General features: G+C 49.4%; 1 protein-coding gene across 4 annotated transcripts in view; it reads left to right on the forward strand.

Annotated features, from left to right (window-relative positions):
- The window catches only part of Nfatc2 (nuclear factor of activated T cells 2), a 130,285-nt gene that overhangs the window by 4,508 nt on the left and 110,577 nt on the right, over positions 1 to 15,200 (forward strand). For 2 of the 4 annotated variants that reach the window (XM_006989246.4, XM_006989245.4), the window contains exon 1: positions 9,847 to 10,120. The exons of the other annotated variants lie outside the window; for them this stretch is intronic. In XM_006989246.4, coding sequence (XP_006989308.2) covers positions 9,991 to 10,120 — 130 coding nt within the window. In that variant the 5' untranslated portion in view covers positions 9,847 to 9,990. Of the gene's footprint in view, positions 1 to 9,846; positions 10,121 to 15,200 lie in introns of those variants that run through there. 4 annotated transcript variants of the gene reach the window in all.

Raw genomic sequence — 15,200 nt, forward strand, 5'->3', positions numbered from 1 at the left:
TTATGGCTCTCATGTGCACACACACAGGCTAGTACATCAACACACACACACACACACACACACACACACACACACACACACACACAGATTCTCTCACACTCACTCACACATTCTCTCACACAGACACACACTCACAGTCTCACACTCTTACACACACTCTCACACATTCACTCACTCATATTCTCACACTCTCACACACACTCACACACTCTCTCACATACTCACACACAGATGCACTCACACACTCACACTCAAACATATTCACACACACACAACTCACACACACTCAAACATTCACACACACTCAAACATACTCACACATACACAACTCACACCCACACACTCACACACCACAGATTCTAGAGCACCTGACCTTTCCATTTCCATGGAGCCAGTGGGCAAGAGTCTGCCTTTGTGAGGAGTGTACTCTGGGGCAAGTGCATGCCTGCTTACTCATGTGTGTACAGGTTTGCATGCACTTGTACATGTGAATTCATGTGTGTGCGCACACATACACGTGTGCACTCCTGTGGTATAGTTGGTTAGGCCGGCTCTGTGGCTAGTGTAAGTGGTCATCACAGACAGTGCTACTTCAATGGAAAGAACTCCTGCCCTGTGGTGAGGATCAGCAGTTGGGAGCTGGGTGTCGGCAGGACCATGCTCTCCGAAGGTTCAGCGCAGACCTTGCTTGTCTCCTCTGGCTTCTCATGGCCCCAAAGTCCTGGCTTCTGTGCCTGTGGCTGCATCCTTACACTCAACCTCTGTCTTCCTGTGGCCTCTATGGATTGCTCACCCTCCCAAGGATCCCAACCTTAGGTCTAGACTCCTTAGCTCTTACATGGTCTTGTTTCACCCGTTCATATCTTTGAAGAACTTCTTCTTAATGAGTCCTGATTCCTAGACAGCTGGCGTGAAGACTTGAAGTTTGTTTTTGGAGAGAGAGCAGAACATGTTAATACCAGCAGGAGGTTCTTTTGTGTGTTTGTTTGTTTGTTTGTTTTTGTTTTTCGAGACAGGGTTTCTCTGTGTAGCTCTGGGGGTCCTGGATCTCACTCTGTAGACCAGGCTGGCCTTGAACTCACAGAGCTCCGCCTAGCTCTGCCTCCTGAGTGCTGGGATTAAAGGCGTATGCCACCACCACCTGGCTAGCAGTAGGTTCTTAATGCAGCCAGGACACCTGCTCTTCCCCAGGGAGATGGGCTTTTGTTGAGTCCTGAGTGGTACATGCTCTGCCTGCACACTATGCCCAGCGTAAGGGCAGAGAGGAACACAGTGGAAGCTGACGTCACAGGTGTGCACCAGGACAGTCCATAAAGGATGTGGTAAGGGGTTCAAAGTTCACAATCAGGGTCACATGGGAAAATCCAGTGGCAGGGTGTATAGCCTTCTTAGCAGCCCCAGACTGAAGAGAGAGGCCTAGAGTCAGGTTGGACCCGTTGCTGGGGAAGCAGATGAGGGGCTCGGGCAGCGGACAGAAACCAGTGTGGGGTGGAAGAAGAGTCAGGAGTAATGTCTCCCTGCTCCCTGGTTCTCAAACTATGTTCCCCAGGACACTGGGGTTCCACAGGGATATTTTCTATTTTGGCACCCGAGGTGGGCTAATGGAAACCCAGTCTAAAGCCTGCAGTCTAGGCCAACTAGTTGCTTGTGCTTGCTGCCATTGTTGCTGTGTGTGTGTGTGTGTGTGTGTGTGTGTGTGTGTGTGTGTGTGTGTGTATGACACACATTACTGTTCTCTGGCCTTGGAATGTCAACCTAGTGCTAGGATTATTGGAATGCACCATTCTGCCCAGCTTATTTGTTTTATTTTAATTAGTCAATTTTTCAAGGCAAGACCTTGTGCATAGCCCTGGCTGGCCCAGTTCTTGTGGGAGTGCAGGCATGGGGCACCATGCCTGGCTTATTTTGTTGTTTAAACTTAAGCTATTACCTTCTGCCCACCAAAGGAGCTTCCAGGGTCCTTCCCAATGGATTAGGGATATTTTTGTACCAAGTTCCAGGGGTCTTTTCTGCCTGCTCTGGATAGCCTATGTCACCCTTAGCCTGAGGGTGAAATGTTTGCATCAGTGCTGGACCGAGCAGGGAGAAGAGCAGCTGGGGTACAGGAGGCCAGGAAGTTTGTATTTGGGGGTCACACAGAAACTGCAGAGAATCTGAAAGGGCCACAACCATGCCAGGTCGTCACATGCCGAGTAGGCAGCAGCAAAGGCGAAGTCTGTTGGTTGCATAGAAGGAGGAGGGGGATTGGGTAGTGGCATTGGGGGACACAACCTGGTAGAGTGCTTGCCTAGCTTGCAAGAGGCTCTGGATCAATTCCTGGCACTCTATAAACTGGGCACTCACCTCTAATTCCAGTACTCTGGAGGTGGAGGAAAGAGGACCAGGAATTCACAGCTATCCTTGACTACATAGCAAATTCAAGGGCAGCCTGGGCTACATGAACCCCTATTTCAAAAAAGAAAATACAATGAAAATTAAAAGTAGCAGAGGAACGTGTGTGTGTGTGTGTGTGTGTGTGTGTGTGTGTGTGTGTGTGTGTGAATGCTGTGTGCTTTGTTTTTGGAAGGGAACAGTGGCACTCCAAGGTGAGGTCTCTGGTTCAGCATCTATTCCCATCATCACCTAACTTCAAAGTTTGTTAGGTATGGTGGCATACACCTGTAATCTCAGCACTGAGGAACTGAGGCAGGAGGGTAGCCTGAGCTACAACACAAGACCTTGCCTCACAAATCCGGTGACTAGGGGGTGTAGCTCAGCGGTACAGTGCTTGTCTAGAGTAGGTGAGGCCTGGGCCAGAGCCATAGCTTCAAGAAAAGGAAAAACCCTCGTGACCCCGGTGACCAGGAGGTCATTCCTGAGAGTGGGTTTGCCTGAGCGTTGAGCCAGGCCCTCCAGAGGTCAGATACAGAGTGGCCAGAAACCCAGCCACCAAAATGAGCCACAGTTAACAAAGTCTTTTAGAAACAAAAATAAAAGTCAAAATCTTGCGATGATCTATAAAAATTATAACGGTTTCAAATAGAGGCAGCCCGGGTATTGTTTCTATTCCCATCTCCCTCAAAGTCCACTTGGTCTCGAGTGGACCTGCCGCTCACCTTTAACTCTCGGGAGTTTGTTTACCATGGAGGGTTTTTGTTTTGTGTATAACTTGCTTTCAATAAACAAGGCACAAAAATATAGTTTAAGGGTGATGAAATGGCTCTCCAGGTTAAGAGTGCTTTTGCTGCCAAGCCTGAGGACTGGAGTTCAGTTCCCACACCCCGCATGGTAGATGGAAGGATCAGATTCCACAAAATTGCCCCCTGACCTCCACATGTACACAATGGCATGTGTGCACACACGAAATAACTGTAAAAGGATACAGTCGAAGTACCAGGGGTTTGCCACCTCTTGAATTTCGCTCTTTTGAGGGTGGTGGCCTAGCAATGTATCTTTAGATAAAACTCACTCTGTAGCCCAGGCTGGCATCAAACTTGTAGCAATCCCCCTGCTTCGGTCTCTGAAGTACTGGGATTATGGGTGTGCATCAGCTTGCCTGGTGATTTTGATCATCTTCTCCTACTCCTCAGCCAGACCCTGATAGCAAAACACCTCTATCAATATGACATTATTAGCATCTAGAGCAGTAATGGATCCTAGAGTGTCATGAAGTTGGGGATTGATTGCTTCAGGGATCCAGTAGAGAGTGATCCTACTTTTCCGATTGGATTTACAGTGCTCGGCCCCTGCTCTTTGCAGTCAGTGGTCATAGAGGCTGTCATTGGGATATGGGGTTTGTGGCCAGAATTTATGGCTTATTCATTAAATTCTGAAGTTAGTATCAGGGCACTGCACAAAAGAAAGGCTCAGAGCATCCTGCTCCAATTTTAGTGAGAATTCAATGATGCAACAGCTGAGCACTAAGCCATGTGCAAGGTTTTCCCAAGTGGGTCTTCCCAAGCGTGGGGTGCTGGTGGCCATGCACATCACACCCCAGGAAGCTGCTACTGCTGTTACTCTGGTTGGCAGTGAAGGAGATGGAGGCATAGAAAAGGCCAGCATCCTGTAGTCCAGGAAGAGATCACATGGGATCCAGGGCCTTTGAGTTGGGCTGTTCTTTTTTTTTTTTTTTTTTTTTTTTTTTAATTTTTCGAGACAGGGTTTCTCTGTGTAGCTTTGCGCCTTTCCTGGGACTCACTTGGTAGCCCAGGCTGGCCTTGAACTCACAGAGATCCGCCTGGCTCTGCCTCCCGAGTGCTGGGATTAAAGGCGTGCACCACCACCGCTCGACGGCCTGTTCTTATTTATCCCTCAAAACTGGTTCTAGTGAGACATTCGTGTTTGTACCTGTGGGAGCCACTGGCTTTCTGGAAGGTCAATTTGGAAGTGTGTGTGTGTGTGTGTGTGTGTGTGTGTGTGTGTCAAACTGTAGCACGTGTGTGTCTCCCTGGCTCCTCATCTGGAGAGTGTCTTTATTAATATGCATTTTTATTTTGTTCTTCGTTACTTGTTTCGGGACTCTCTGATGAACTTAACAGGACATTCTCTATACACAGAACAGATTCTTCTCTCTTTTAAAAACACCATGTGTTTGCAGTGTGTCTCTGAAGCCACTGTGTCAGATGAAATGTTCATGTAGAAACAGTAACAGGTCACATACCCATGCTTGGGGCTTGGGTGCCCATGTGCAAAGTGACATTGATTGTCATAGCCTCCAATCTATCAGTCCAGTGCCATCATGCCTCTTCTCAGATTTTGTCCCTGATCTGTCCCCCAGGGGGAAGCATTGGGCCCATTATCCCATCACCATCCTTCCATGTCACACTAGGTATCACTGAAGGCCTGAGGACAGACAGGTAAAGAACCAAGAAGCCAGTGAAGTCTGACTTTTAATGGCTCAGGAGATCGCTAAGTCCATAGAGCGCTTGCTCTGTAAGCATGAAGACTTGAGATCAACCCTGAAACCCATATTAGAAAAAAAAACATTCAGGGCATAGTGCTGTGTGCTTGCAATCCCAGTCCCAGAGAGGTGTCGGGAGGTGGGTCCCTGGCGCTCCGTGTTCCGCCAGCCTAGACTTACTTGGGGAGCTCCAGAACAGCGAGAAACCCCATCTCAAAATGAGAAGGTGGACCACGTCAGAGGATGCACTTGAGGCTGTCCACTGGCCTCCACACACAAGCACACAGGTGAACATGCTCATATACAAACCTTGAATTCCATATAAACACTGAAAAAATTCAACACAATTATTTCTCTATACAGTATTTAAGGACCTATGTTTTTAAAAAGAATTAGCTGTCTAAAGTTCAAACTTAACTGGGTATCTTATGTTTCTATTTGCTAAAATTGGCTACCCTAGATATTCAAATGAAGAAAATGGATATCCCTTGCCCCTGCCTTCCAAGCACTCACATTCATTTTTAAGACTAGGTAGCAAATAGATTAAATAAATATGCACATAAAGAATGGGGCAGGGGCAGGGCTGACAGGAAGCATGAGAAGGGACAGAGGATGCCCAGGGTGTCATTCTTCTGGGGGCAGGCAAAGAGAGTCTCTCTGGGGAGGTGATGTCGGAGCTAAGACGTGGCCAAAGAATGATAGCATCAGAGGAAACAGCAGGTGCAAAGGCCCTGTGGTGGGGTCATGCTGGGCATTTTCCAGAGCAGGTGACTGATCCACAGGCAGAGAGAGAGAGAGGGTGGTTGGGCATGATACTCAAAACAGCTGAGGGAGCCGACGTAGAACTTGGCCTTTCTGTTTCATTCTAAACTTGACAGGAAGCTACTGGAGGGTTGCTGTATGGATGGATGGATGGATGGATATATTTAAAAGAGTTTAATTACATGTATATGTCTGTGTCTCTGTGACTATGTCTGTGAGTGCCTGCCAGAAGAGGGCATCAGATCCCTTGGAATTGGAGTTACAGACAATTGTGAGCTGCCTGATGTGGGGATGCTGGGAACTAAACTCAGGTCCTCTGCAAGAGCAGATGTATTCTTAACTGCTGAGCCATCTCCCTGGTGACTCCCAAGTATGTGAATGTTTAGGATTTTTATGTGTATGAATATTTTGCATGAATGTATGTATCTGCACCATGTTCATGCAGTGCCCAGAGAGGGTATTTGAACCCCATGGAACTGACGTCATCAGTGCTTGTGAGTCGCCATGTAGATCCCAAGAACCAAACTCAGGTCGTCTGCAAGCGTATCAGTGCTTCGGCTATGGAGCAAGCTCTCCAGGTCCCGGATGTAGATTTTTAAAGAACCCTTCTTGTTGCTCAGTGTTCAGGCACAAGTGGAAACAGCGGATCCGAAGAGGAAGCTGCTGTGGTCCAGCAGGAGGGAGGTGATGGGGCCTTGGATGATGAGCAGGAAGAGGAATGGTGGAGCTGGCGAGAGATGGTCAGGTTTTGGGATACGTTTGAAAAAGACTTCCCCTCAGTTTCTGAGTTTGAGTGTGGGATGAGGAGAGGAAGCAGAGCCGCTCTGATTTCTGGTGGATGAATGGGAGGGCAATATGTGGGCTGGGGGCTAGGAAAAACAACACAGCATCAGGGATTGGCTTTGGAGATCTCTTTTGGATACCCAAACGGGCAATCTGAGCCTGCATATCCAAGAGAGATCACTGTGCTTTTGTTGGGGAGGCTGGGGACATGAAAATGCCTTTACAGGGATGTCAGCAGCAGAGCAAGAGAAGGGTCATGGAGCTGTACTGTCAAGGCTTCTGTCCCACCGGATCCGGGGCCTCCCATGCATAGAGGCCATGTTTTCTCCTCCCATTCTTGCTCTGGAATAAAAGAATACGCATTTCCCCAGCCCAAGGCCCCAACCCTCAAGCTAGCCTTGAGAAAAGAATGCTCCTTGCTCCACAGATCCCATGAGAGCATTGCTGTGGGTCAGGGCCTGGTCTGAACCCTCCCTGGAAAACCTGCCTTAGTGCAGAGGTCAGATCTAGGTTGGTCTGAGAAGATGCCTACTTTTCTGAAGGACAACCAAGTCAACATTCTGAGTGGGAAGTGGGGAACGGCTCTTCCCAAGGCTGGCTCGTGTGGAGCACTCCATCAGTGGAGAGGCCATCTTCTCTTCATTGGCTCAGCTTGTTCTCGGGGACAGCAAGACCAGACTGGAGGGAAGTAGGTTCTTGTCCTAGCAGTTGGGTAGCCAGGTTTAGCCTCAGAGAGGAGGATAGTTAAAGAGAAACTTGTACATACAAAGAGAGTCAGGCCATCTATCCCTTCTTCCCATCTCCACCCATCTGTACATCTATTTACCCATCCGTATATCAATCCACCCATCCTTCTAAACATACATCCTATCTATCTATCTATCTATCTATCTATCTATCTATCTATCTATCTATCTATCTATCTATCTATTATCCATCCATCCATCCATCCACCCATCCACCCACCCATCCATCCATCCATCCATCCACCCATCCATCCATCCATCCATCCATCCATCCATCCATCCATCCATCCATCCATCCATCCATCCATCCACACATGTATCCACCTAAACCATCCATCCTTCTGTACAAACATCTCTCTATTCAAATACTCATGTATCCACCCAAGCTCCATTCATGAATACACCACTGTACATAAAGCTGTGAATGAGGTTGCCATGGCCTCCACCTTAGTGGATCTCATAGGTCGTTGGAGATAAAATTCTCTGATTGCCCAGGTCTGGGCAATTCATTCTCTTCTTCATCAGGCACGAAGGGACAACTGTGTTGATATTTCTACCAAGCTCCTCTTAAGAGCAGCTTCCCAGGGGCTGGAGTACAGTTCAGTGGTGGAATAATTGCCTAATATTCATGAGACCTTGGGTTCAGGTTCTAACACTGAAGAGAAAGTAGCTTCCCAGATGAGCACCCCTGGGAGCTGTTACCAGAACAGAGGAGAAAGGATTCTGGGCAGGCACAGACAAAGGATGACCACTTGATCAGAAGCATTTAGTCATCATGGGTGGGGCAGATCAGCAGTTCTCAACCTGTGGGTCACAACCCCCTTTGCATCAAATGACCCTTTCACAGGGGTCTCCTAGGATCATCAGAAAACACAGATACTTACATTGCAATTCATAACAGTTATGAAGTAGCAACGAAAATAACTTTATGGTTGGGGGCCATGAGGAACTGTATTAAAGGGTGTCAGCCTTAGGAAAGTTGAGAACCACTGGGATAGAGGGATAGGAAAGAATGGGAAAGAATGGGCGGGGTGGATGAGGATTCAAGAGCTTGTCTTCATCCGTATGACAGTGGATCTTTTGTTTCTCCTTGGCCAAATATCGGAGTCTGACCTGGACCCCTGTTGTAAGGACCTGTGAAGATCCATTTCCTCCTAGAGATGTGGATATCAAGGTCTTGGCTGGAGTCTGAACCAGTTGCTGTCACATTGGCCTCTCATTTGGAAGCATATGAAGAGCTTTTTTAAAAACGCAGATGCCAGGAGTCCCATGACCAACTTTTAGCGTTCTGGTTAAATTGGTGCCCCCTGAGGCGCGGGAAGCTGAATGTGTTAACTGGTCTCCACGAGATTGCCGTGTGTGCCTGGGTGTTAGGAAACTCTACACACAGTTGTGCTCCTTCACGTGTTCCGTGCCGAGGGCAGAGGGATGGCTTTGCAGATGCTGCAGCTCAGCAAAGTTTGTGAGAAGAGTGGTGAGAGCCGTTCCTTTGTTTCTGGCTTCGAGAGTTTCTCTCTCTCTAGCCCAGGCTGACCCCAAACTTGAAGCAATCTTACTACCTCTGCCTCTCGGGTGTTGGGATTATTGGCATGCGTGACTACGCCCAGTTCAATGATGGGTAGCTTGAAAGCAGACCTCCGTGGTGGGGAAGTGGCTCCCCCCAAGAGTGCCTGCCTCTGTCCCCCCCGTCCTCCTGGTCCATGATGCCCCAGTGCTGTCATTATCATCAAGCCTGGGCTGTGGCCAGGACCTGAGGCTCCTCCCACCCAGACTTCTGATCTTTTGATTTTTTTTCCTGAAGTCTTAATCGCCTCCTCACATGTGGCCCCATGTGAAGGCCTGATCTTTAAAAAGCTGTTCTGGTCATTGTAACCAGGGGCATCGGGGACCACTACCCGTTTCTCAGTTTGAGAAGTTATAAGCTGGAAGGCTCATTGGAGGGTGGCCTTGGGTTCTGGTGTGTTCAGCAGCCACCACACTTTCACCTTGGGGGCTTGATCAAAAATCCATATTCCTGGGCTTGAATCCAGACTTATGGAACCAAAAGCCATGGGGAGGAGCCTGGTAATCTATGTTTTACATCAGCAGGATGTTACCTGTCAGCCCTGCCTCCCACACACCAGACCACTTCCTGTTCTCACTGCCAGGACAGGGTCCCCAGATCGTCATCCATCAAACTCTTTTCGTGTCACTTCCCCCTGGCGCCAAAGCCTGCCCACCCTCTCCTGGTGGTCAAAGTATGTCGTGATCTTTGTTCCTTATCTGTCCCACAGGGCTACAGTGGCTGCTGTATGCTGGGTGGCATGTGGTAGACGGCCCAGGCCTGGTCCATTGAGGTTGGGGCTTGCAAGTCAGACACTTGGGACAGCACCACAGCCGTGGGCGTGCCAGAGAAGACAGGGCACCCCTCCCCAGCGAAGGAGAGGAACCAGGAAAGGCTTAGCGAATGCTCCCTAAGGTAGAGCTCGCGAGCTGCAGCTTCTGGCGGGACCGTGGGCCAGACACTGGCAGGTGAAGCAGAAGTTGCCTGGGCCTGTCACTCAGGCCAGACCGGGCTGTGCCCCTCCCCGTCCGGGTGGCGCCCCGCCCCGCCAGCCACCGCCGTCCCGCCCCCGCCCCCTCCAGGCTGCAACAGGTGCCTTGAGCAGGAAGCTGGCGCCGCCACCGCCACCCGCTCCCCAGACGCGTCCAGGACCCACTGCGCGCTCGGGAGACATCCCCGGCCCCGGCGTGCGCCCCAGACACCGTGACCCTGGTTCGCGCGAGCCTCCTCCCCTCACCGAGACCCTACCAGGCCCCGTAGCCCGGCTGCCCTGAGCCATGGACGTCCCCGAGCAGCAGCCCGACCCCGACGGTGGGGACGGCCCAGGCCACGAGCCCGGGGGCAGTCCCCAGGACGAGCTGGACTTTTCCATCCTCTTCGATTATGACTATCTGAACCCCATCGAAGGTCGGTGGAGGCTCCCCCCGCCTGGCCCTCGAGCCCTGGCGGGGACACGGGCCTGGGGACCCGGTGCAGGGCTTCCTCCAGGAGTTTGCAGCAGGGATTGCCCCTGCCCTGGTGCCAGGGAGGTTAGCTGGAGACAGTGGCTGCACCATCCTGAGGGGGTGGTTTCCAGTTCCTCCTGAGGGTCGCTGTTAGCATAAACAAAGGATGGTCAGGTCCCCAGGACACCCCAGAGGTAGTGGAAGTGATGTCTTTATCCTTCTGAGAGTGGAGTCGGTGGAGGGGTGTGTGCCCAAGGATGCCAGGGAGGCTGCTACAGAGTCTGACAATCTTACCCCTGAGACAGTGGCCCCGCGGCATCCTGGAAGCCGGTTGTTGGGGACTTTGTGTTGAAACTAAGGAAGAGGCTGTGTGTCTAATGCTAGAGGGTGGTTTGCCTTGGGTGTCAGGAGGCTGGCCCATTTCCTCTCTGAGTTTACAGTCACCGCAGGTGGACCAGCGAAGCTTACTAAGTGATCTTCCACCAGCCCCTCACCCTTGCTGTAGGAGATGGGCACCTGGGTGAGGAGGACACGGGTTATTTCTGCCTAAGTTCAGTCTGTGCCTTCCGTTGCTCTCTGTTGCTGGGGGCTGGGCAAACGCCCCCGTCACTTCAGTCAGTGTTCAGCAACTCTGTCAGAGTCAGGAGGAGGCTTTATGCCAAGCCTCACATTTTCTGGTCAGAAAGCTTGTTGTCTGGGAGCAAACAAGAACCTAACCGGGCTTCCTGATTTTAACAGCTCAGCCCATGCTTGTGGCAGGCTCAGGGGCAAGGCTGCTGGCAGCCTCCAGATGCCCCGATGGCTCCAGGCTTGCTGGCATCTGGTGGTGCCTGGTGCGTAGGAAGGCCTGTGATGCTGGCTGGGGAAAGATGTCTGTTGCTGAGTCCTGGTGACATTAACCCTTTTCCCCAGCAGGTTCCTCGTGGGTGACCTTTGGGAAGAGACTTGCTTGGTGACAGTTTTGTGTTTTGGCTAGAGGTGGTGACAGTAGTGGGGGAGACAGTGTTGGTGTTTTAGAGTTCCATTCTGGGGACAGCCTTCCATTGAAAAGACACAGTTAGGAATCTGTAAGCCAGCCACACATATCAGTGGTCTCTGCCTTCATTAAGATTAAAGTCATGTCTGGCGGTGTGTTCTCAGGTTTACAGTCTCTCTCTCTCTCTCTCTCTCTCTCTCTCTCTCTCTCTCTCTCTCCTCTCTCTCTCTCTCTCTGAGGTGAGGGTGGAGGGTGAGGATTTCCGGGGAAATAGTTTCCAAGCCAAATCTGGTGGGAGGTGCTTTTTATAGTTTTTCTTGGCAAGTGGGGCTCAGTGGCCATCAGATGGGTAGCTTAATGACCATGTGGAAGCCTAGTAACCTGTGTTGTTGTTTTTTAAATAATAAACTTTATTTTGGGGTTCCAGTTTCCCATTTATAGAAGCGCTATGACAGCAACCCAGAATTCTCATAGACCCAGCTCCCCTCCCTCTTGTTAGTTATGGGCATTAGCAGGGTATATCTATTTGGTGCTGATCCTTGCTCATTAAGAAAATTTCATGCTTTTTCAGTGTGTGTGTGTGTGTGTGTGTGTGTGTGTGTGTGTGTGTGTGCTTTCATAGCCTTGAAGTACTGTGTTAGAAATAGGTGCCATAGATCTGTTATATGCAGTCTATTTAATTTGTGTCTGTGACAGGGTATCATGTAGCTTAGGCTGTCCTGGAACTAGACGGCTTCCTTACCACAACGTCTTCAGTGCTGGGATCACAGGCCTATGCCACTGTGTTTTGAGTTTTTCTTAGATTAGGGCTAGAGGTGTTTGGGAGATCTTAGGAGTGTGGGGCCATTCTCTTTTTACGTCAAGGGTACATACTGCCTGATTCACTGCTGTTGACCTGACCTTCCCCGGAGGGGAAAGACCTGTGAGTTCCTTCCTGGTGCCTCCTTTCCAAATTGTATTCTTAGGAAAGTCACTATGTGAGACCCTTGCTCGGGTGCAGTGAATGATGCTCTGGGAACCTGTTGGAAAGTGAGGTCTCTGGGTGTAGGAGGGGCAAGCATGGTAGGACTTCCTGAGAGCTGTGCTGAACTTTATCTAGGATGATAGTGTCTCAATGATGTGCCTTAAGTTAGCTAGCCACGAGCCTGGTACAATCCATGGGAAGAAAAGGGTCAACAGCGAGACAGATGCCACGTGAAAACCAGTGAAGGCATATAAGAAAGTTTTGGGAGGTTGGATCATTGGCAGCGGTGGAATGTGGACTGGCCCATGTGATATACCTCTCCCATTTTAAGAGGAGAACTCGAAGGCAGAGAGAGGTGGAGTAAGTTTCTGTGAAAAGCAGAGCCAGTCAAAGGCAGAGCTGAAGTCCGAGCCTAGCGCTGAACCCGTGGGAGGTCCGCCACTCCTCCACTGGATGTGAGACACTTGGTCCATGGACCCACGGCAAGCAAGAAACCAAAGACAGGAAGAGTGGGCCAGGACAAGTCACGTAACCTCTTTTTTGATCCTTGTTTGCTTATTTGTAAATGGCTAAAATAATAGTTCTGTCACACAGTGTCCTTTGAGTGAGTTAATCCACTGAAATTAACCACAGTGGGTTTTGCCTCTAGCATTTTTTAAACTCTCCCTCTCATGGTCGGCATGAGCCATTCCTCAGTCACTCATCCAACTCATTTCCTAAGCACCCACTGTGTTAGATCCTGGGGCGTCCCCCAGGCACGGCCCAGCTCTGCCCGTGCTGAACTGGTGTCCCTGGACAGGCCTCTCTTGTCCTGTCTCTTCTGAATTCATCGGCTGGTCCTGAAGTGAAGGGTTACACTGAATAAAGATTGTAGGCGTCTTTGTCTTTTTTTTTTTGGGTTTTTGAAACAGGGTTTCTCTGTGTAGCCTTGGCTGTGCTTAGCTGTCCTGGAACTCTTTATGTAGACCAGGATGGCCTTGAACTCACAGAGATCCACCTGCCTCTGCCTCCTGAGTGCTGGGATTAAAGGTGTGCACCACCATCACCCAGCCATCTTTATCTTTTTTTAAAAAATATTTTATTTTTAACTGTGTGTGTGTAACTGTGTGCAAGTATGTGCACTGTGTGCATGCAGTTGTCTGCAGAGGCCAGAAGAGGGCATTGGATCCTCTGGAGCTAGAGCTGGTTGTGAGCCACCCAGTATAGATGCTGAGAACTGAACTCTGGTCCTCTATAGAGCAGACACTCTTTTTTTTTAATGTATGAAAAGAAATTTTTTCCTTTTATTTTATTTTACAATACCATTCAGTTCTACATATCATCCACGCGTTCCCCTGTTCTCCCCCCTCCCCCCCTCCCCTTACCCCCAGCCTACCCCCCCATTCCCACCTCCTCCAGGGCAAAGCCTCCCCCAAGGACTGAGGTCAACCTAGTAGACTCAGTCCAGGCAGGTCCAGTCCCCTCCTCCCAGACTGAACCAAGCGTCCCTGCATAAGCTCCAGGTTTCAAACAGCCAACTCATGCAATGAGCACAGGACTCGGTCCCACTGCCTAGTTGCCTCCCAAACTGATCAAACCAATCAACTGTCTCACTTATTCAGAGGGCCTGATCCAGCTGGGGGCCCCTCAGCCTTTGGTTCATAGTTCATGTGTTTCCATTTATTTGGCTAATTTTTTTCAATAATTGAGTAAAACTGAAATTTATTATAAGCCACAGTCGTCCTAGGGACCTCCATGCTATATATATAGCCTCCATGGTTCTATGGGTTGTGGTCTGATTGTTTTTTATTTTATATCTAGAATCCACTTATGAGTGAGTACATACCATGACTGTCTTTCTGGGTTTGGGTTACCTCACTCAGGATGATTTTTTCTAGTTCCATCCATTTGCCTGCAAATTTCATGCTTTCATTGTTTTTCTCTGCTGAGTAGTACTCCATTGTGTATATGTACCACATTTTTTTCATCCATTCTTCCGTTGATGGGCATCTAGGTTGTTTCCAGGTTCTGGCTATTACAAATAGTGCAAGCAGACACTCTTAACTGACGAACCATTTCCCCGGTCCCTTTTGCCTTGATTTTGACTTTGGGAGGAGGACCTCAAATGCTGGTGTAGGATTTAGATGTATGCATTTGTTATGCTCAGAAGATATCCATTCCTGTTTCCCTGGGAGTTTTATTAGGAATGGGACTTGAGTGCATAAAAGACATGTGAGTGTCTATGAGAAAATATAATCTTATTCTTAGACCTGTTGTATATTGGCTTATATAGTAAGAGGTCAGCTAAGTGTAAGTATATAAGTATATACTGTAAGTAAGGTCATCATTCCCAGTATAAACTCTCCTTGGCCACTCTGTATATTTTCTTGTGGTGGTGATATCGGTTTGACTGTATAGTAAGGTCCTTTCCAGCAATATTCCCAAGTGAGGCTTCGCTGTAATAGTCTCATGTGTGTAGTTGGCCTTAGGTTTCTCTCCTTTCCATGCTGAGGAACTTGTAGGAGTCAGTTCTCTGCTTCCATCACATGGGTTTCAGGGTCGGAACTCAGGTGGCTGGGTTTGGTGGCCAGCCCCTTTCCCTGCAGAGCAGACTCACCCACCCTGGTTATGCCCCTCTGTTTCTATAGGAGTCAGCTTTGGTATCTAAGTGTATCTAAGAAATGATCCATGTCGTCTAGCTGGATCTCCACATTTATTTGCCTGGAGATGTGTCAAGAGCACTTGCATTTCTCTTCTAGTGGATGAGTTGTCCAAGTTTATCTCATGCAGAGAATTGGATTAGGGTTATAGGGTCCTGGCAGCTGCTGATCACACCCTGGAGAGGAGATGTGCTGCTGTTGGTGGCCCCTTCCGTTAGAATGCCCCTGGGAAGGTTTGTGGTGCAGTGGGTTCTTCCTCCTTCCAACTTGGAATTCCCCGGGAGTCCGTGGTCACCTCCAGAAAGTGTCCTGTCACCTGGGTGCTGTGTTGGGGACAGATATGCTGGCAGTGATCACTACCAGTTTGCCTCAGTAGGTCTGATGCATTCCCTCCTCTGACTCCCTTTTGGCTCAAGTGTACGGGACCAGCCTTGACCTTGCTGAGGTCAAACATGGGCTCCTG

The sequence above is a fragment of the Peromyscus maniculatus genome, chromosome 4 (genome assembly GCF_049852395.1).
Source record: "Peromyscus maniculatus bairdii isolate BWxNUB_F1_BW_parent chromosome 4, HU_Pman_BW_mat_3.1, whole genome shotgun sequence".
NCBI classification, from domain to species: domain Eukaryota; kingdom Metazoa; phylum Chordata; class Mammalia; order Rodentia; family Cricetidae; genus Peromyscus; species Peromyscus maniculatus.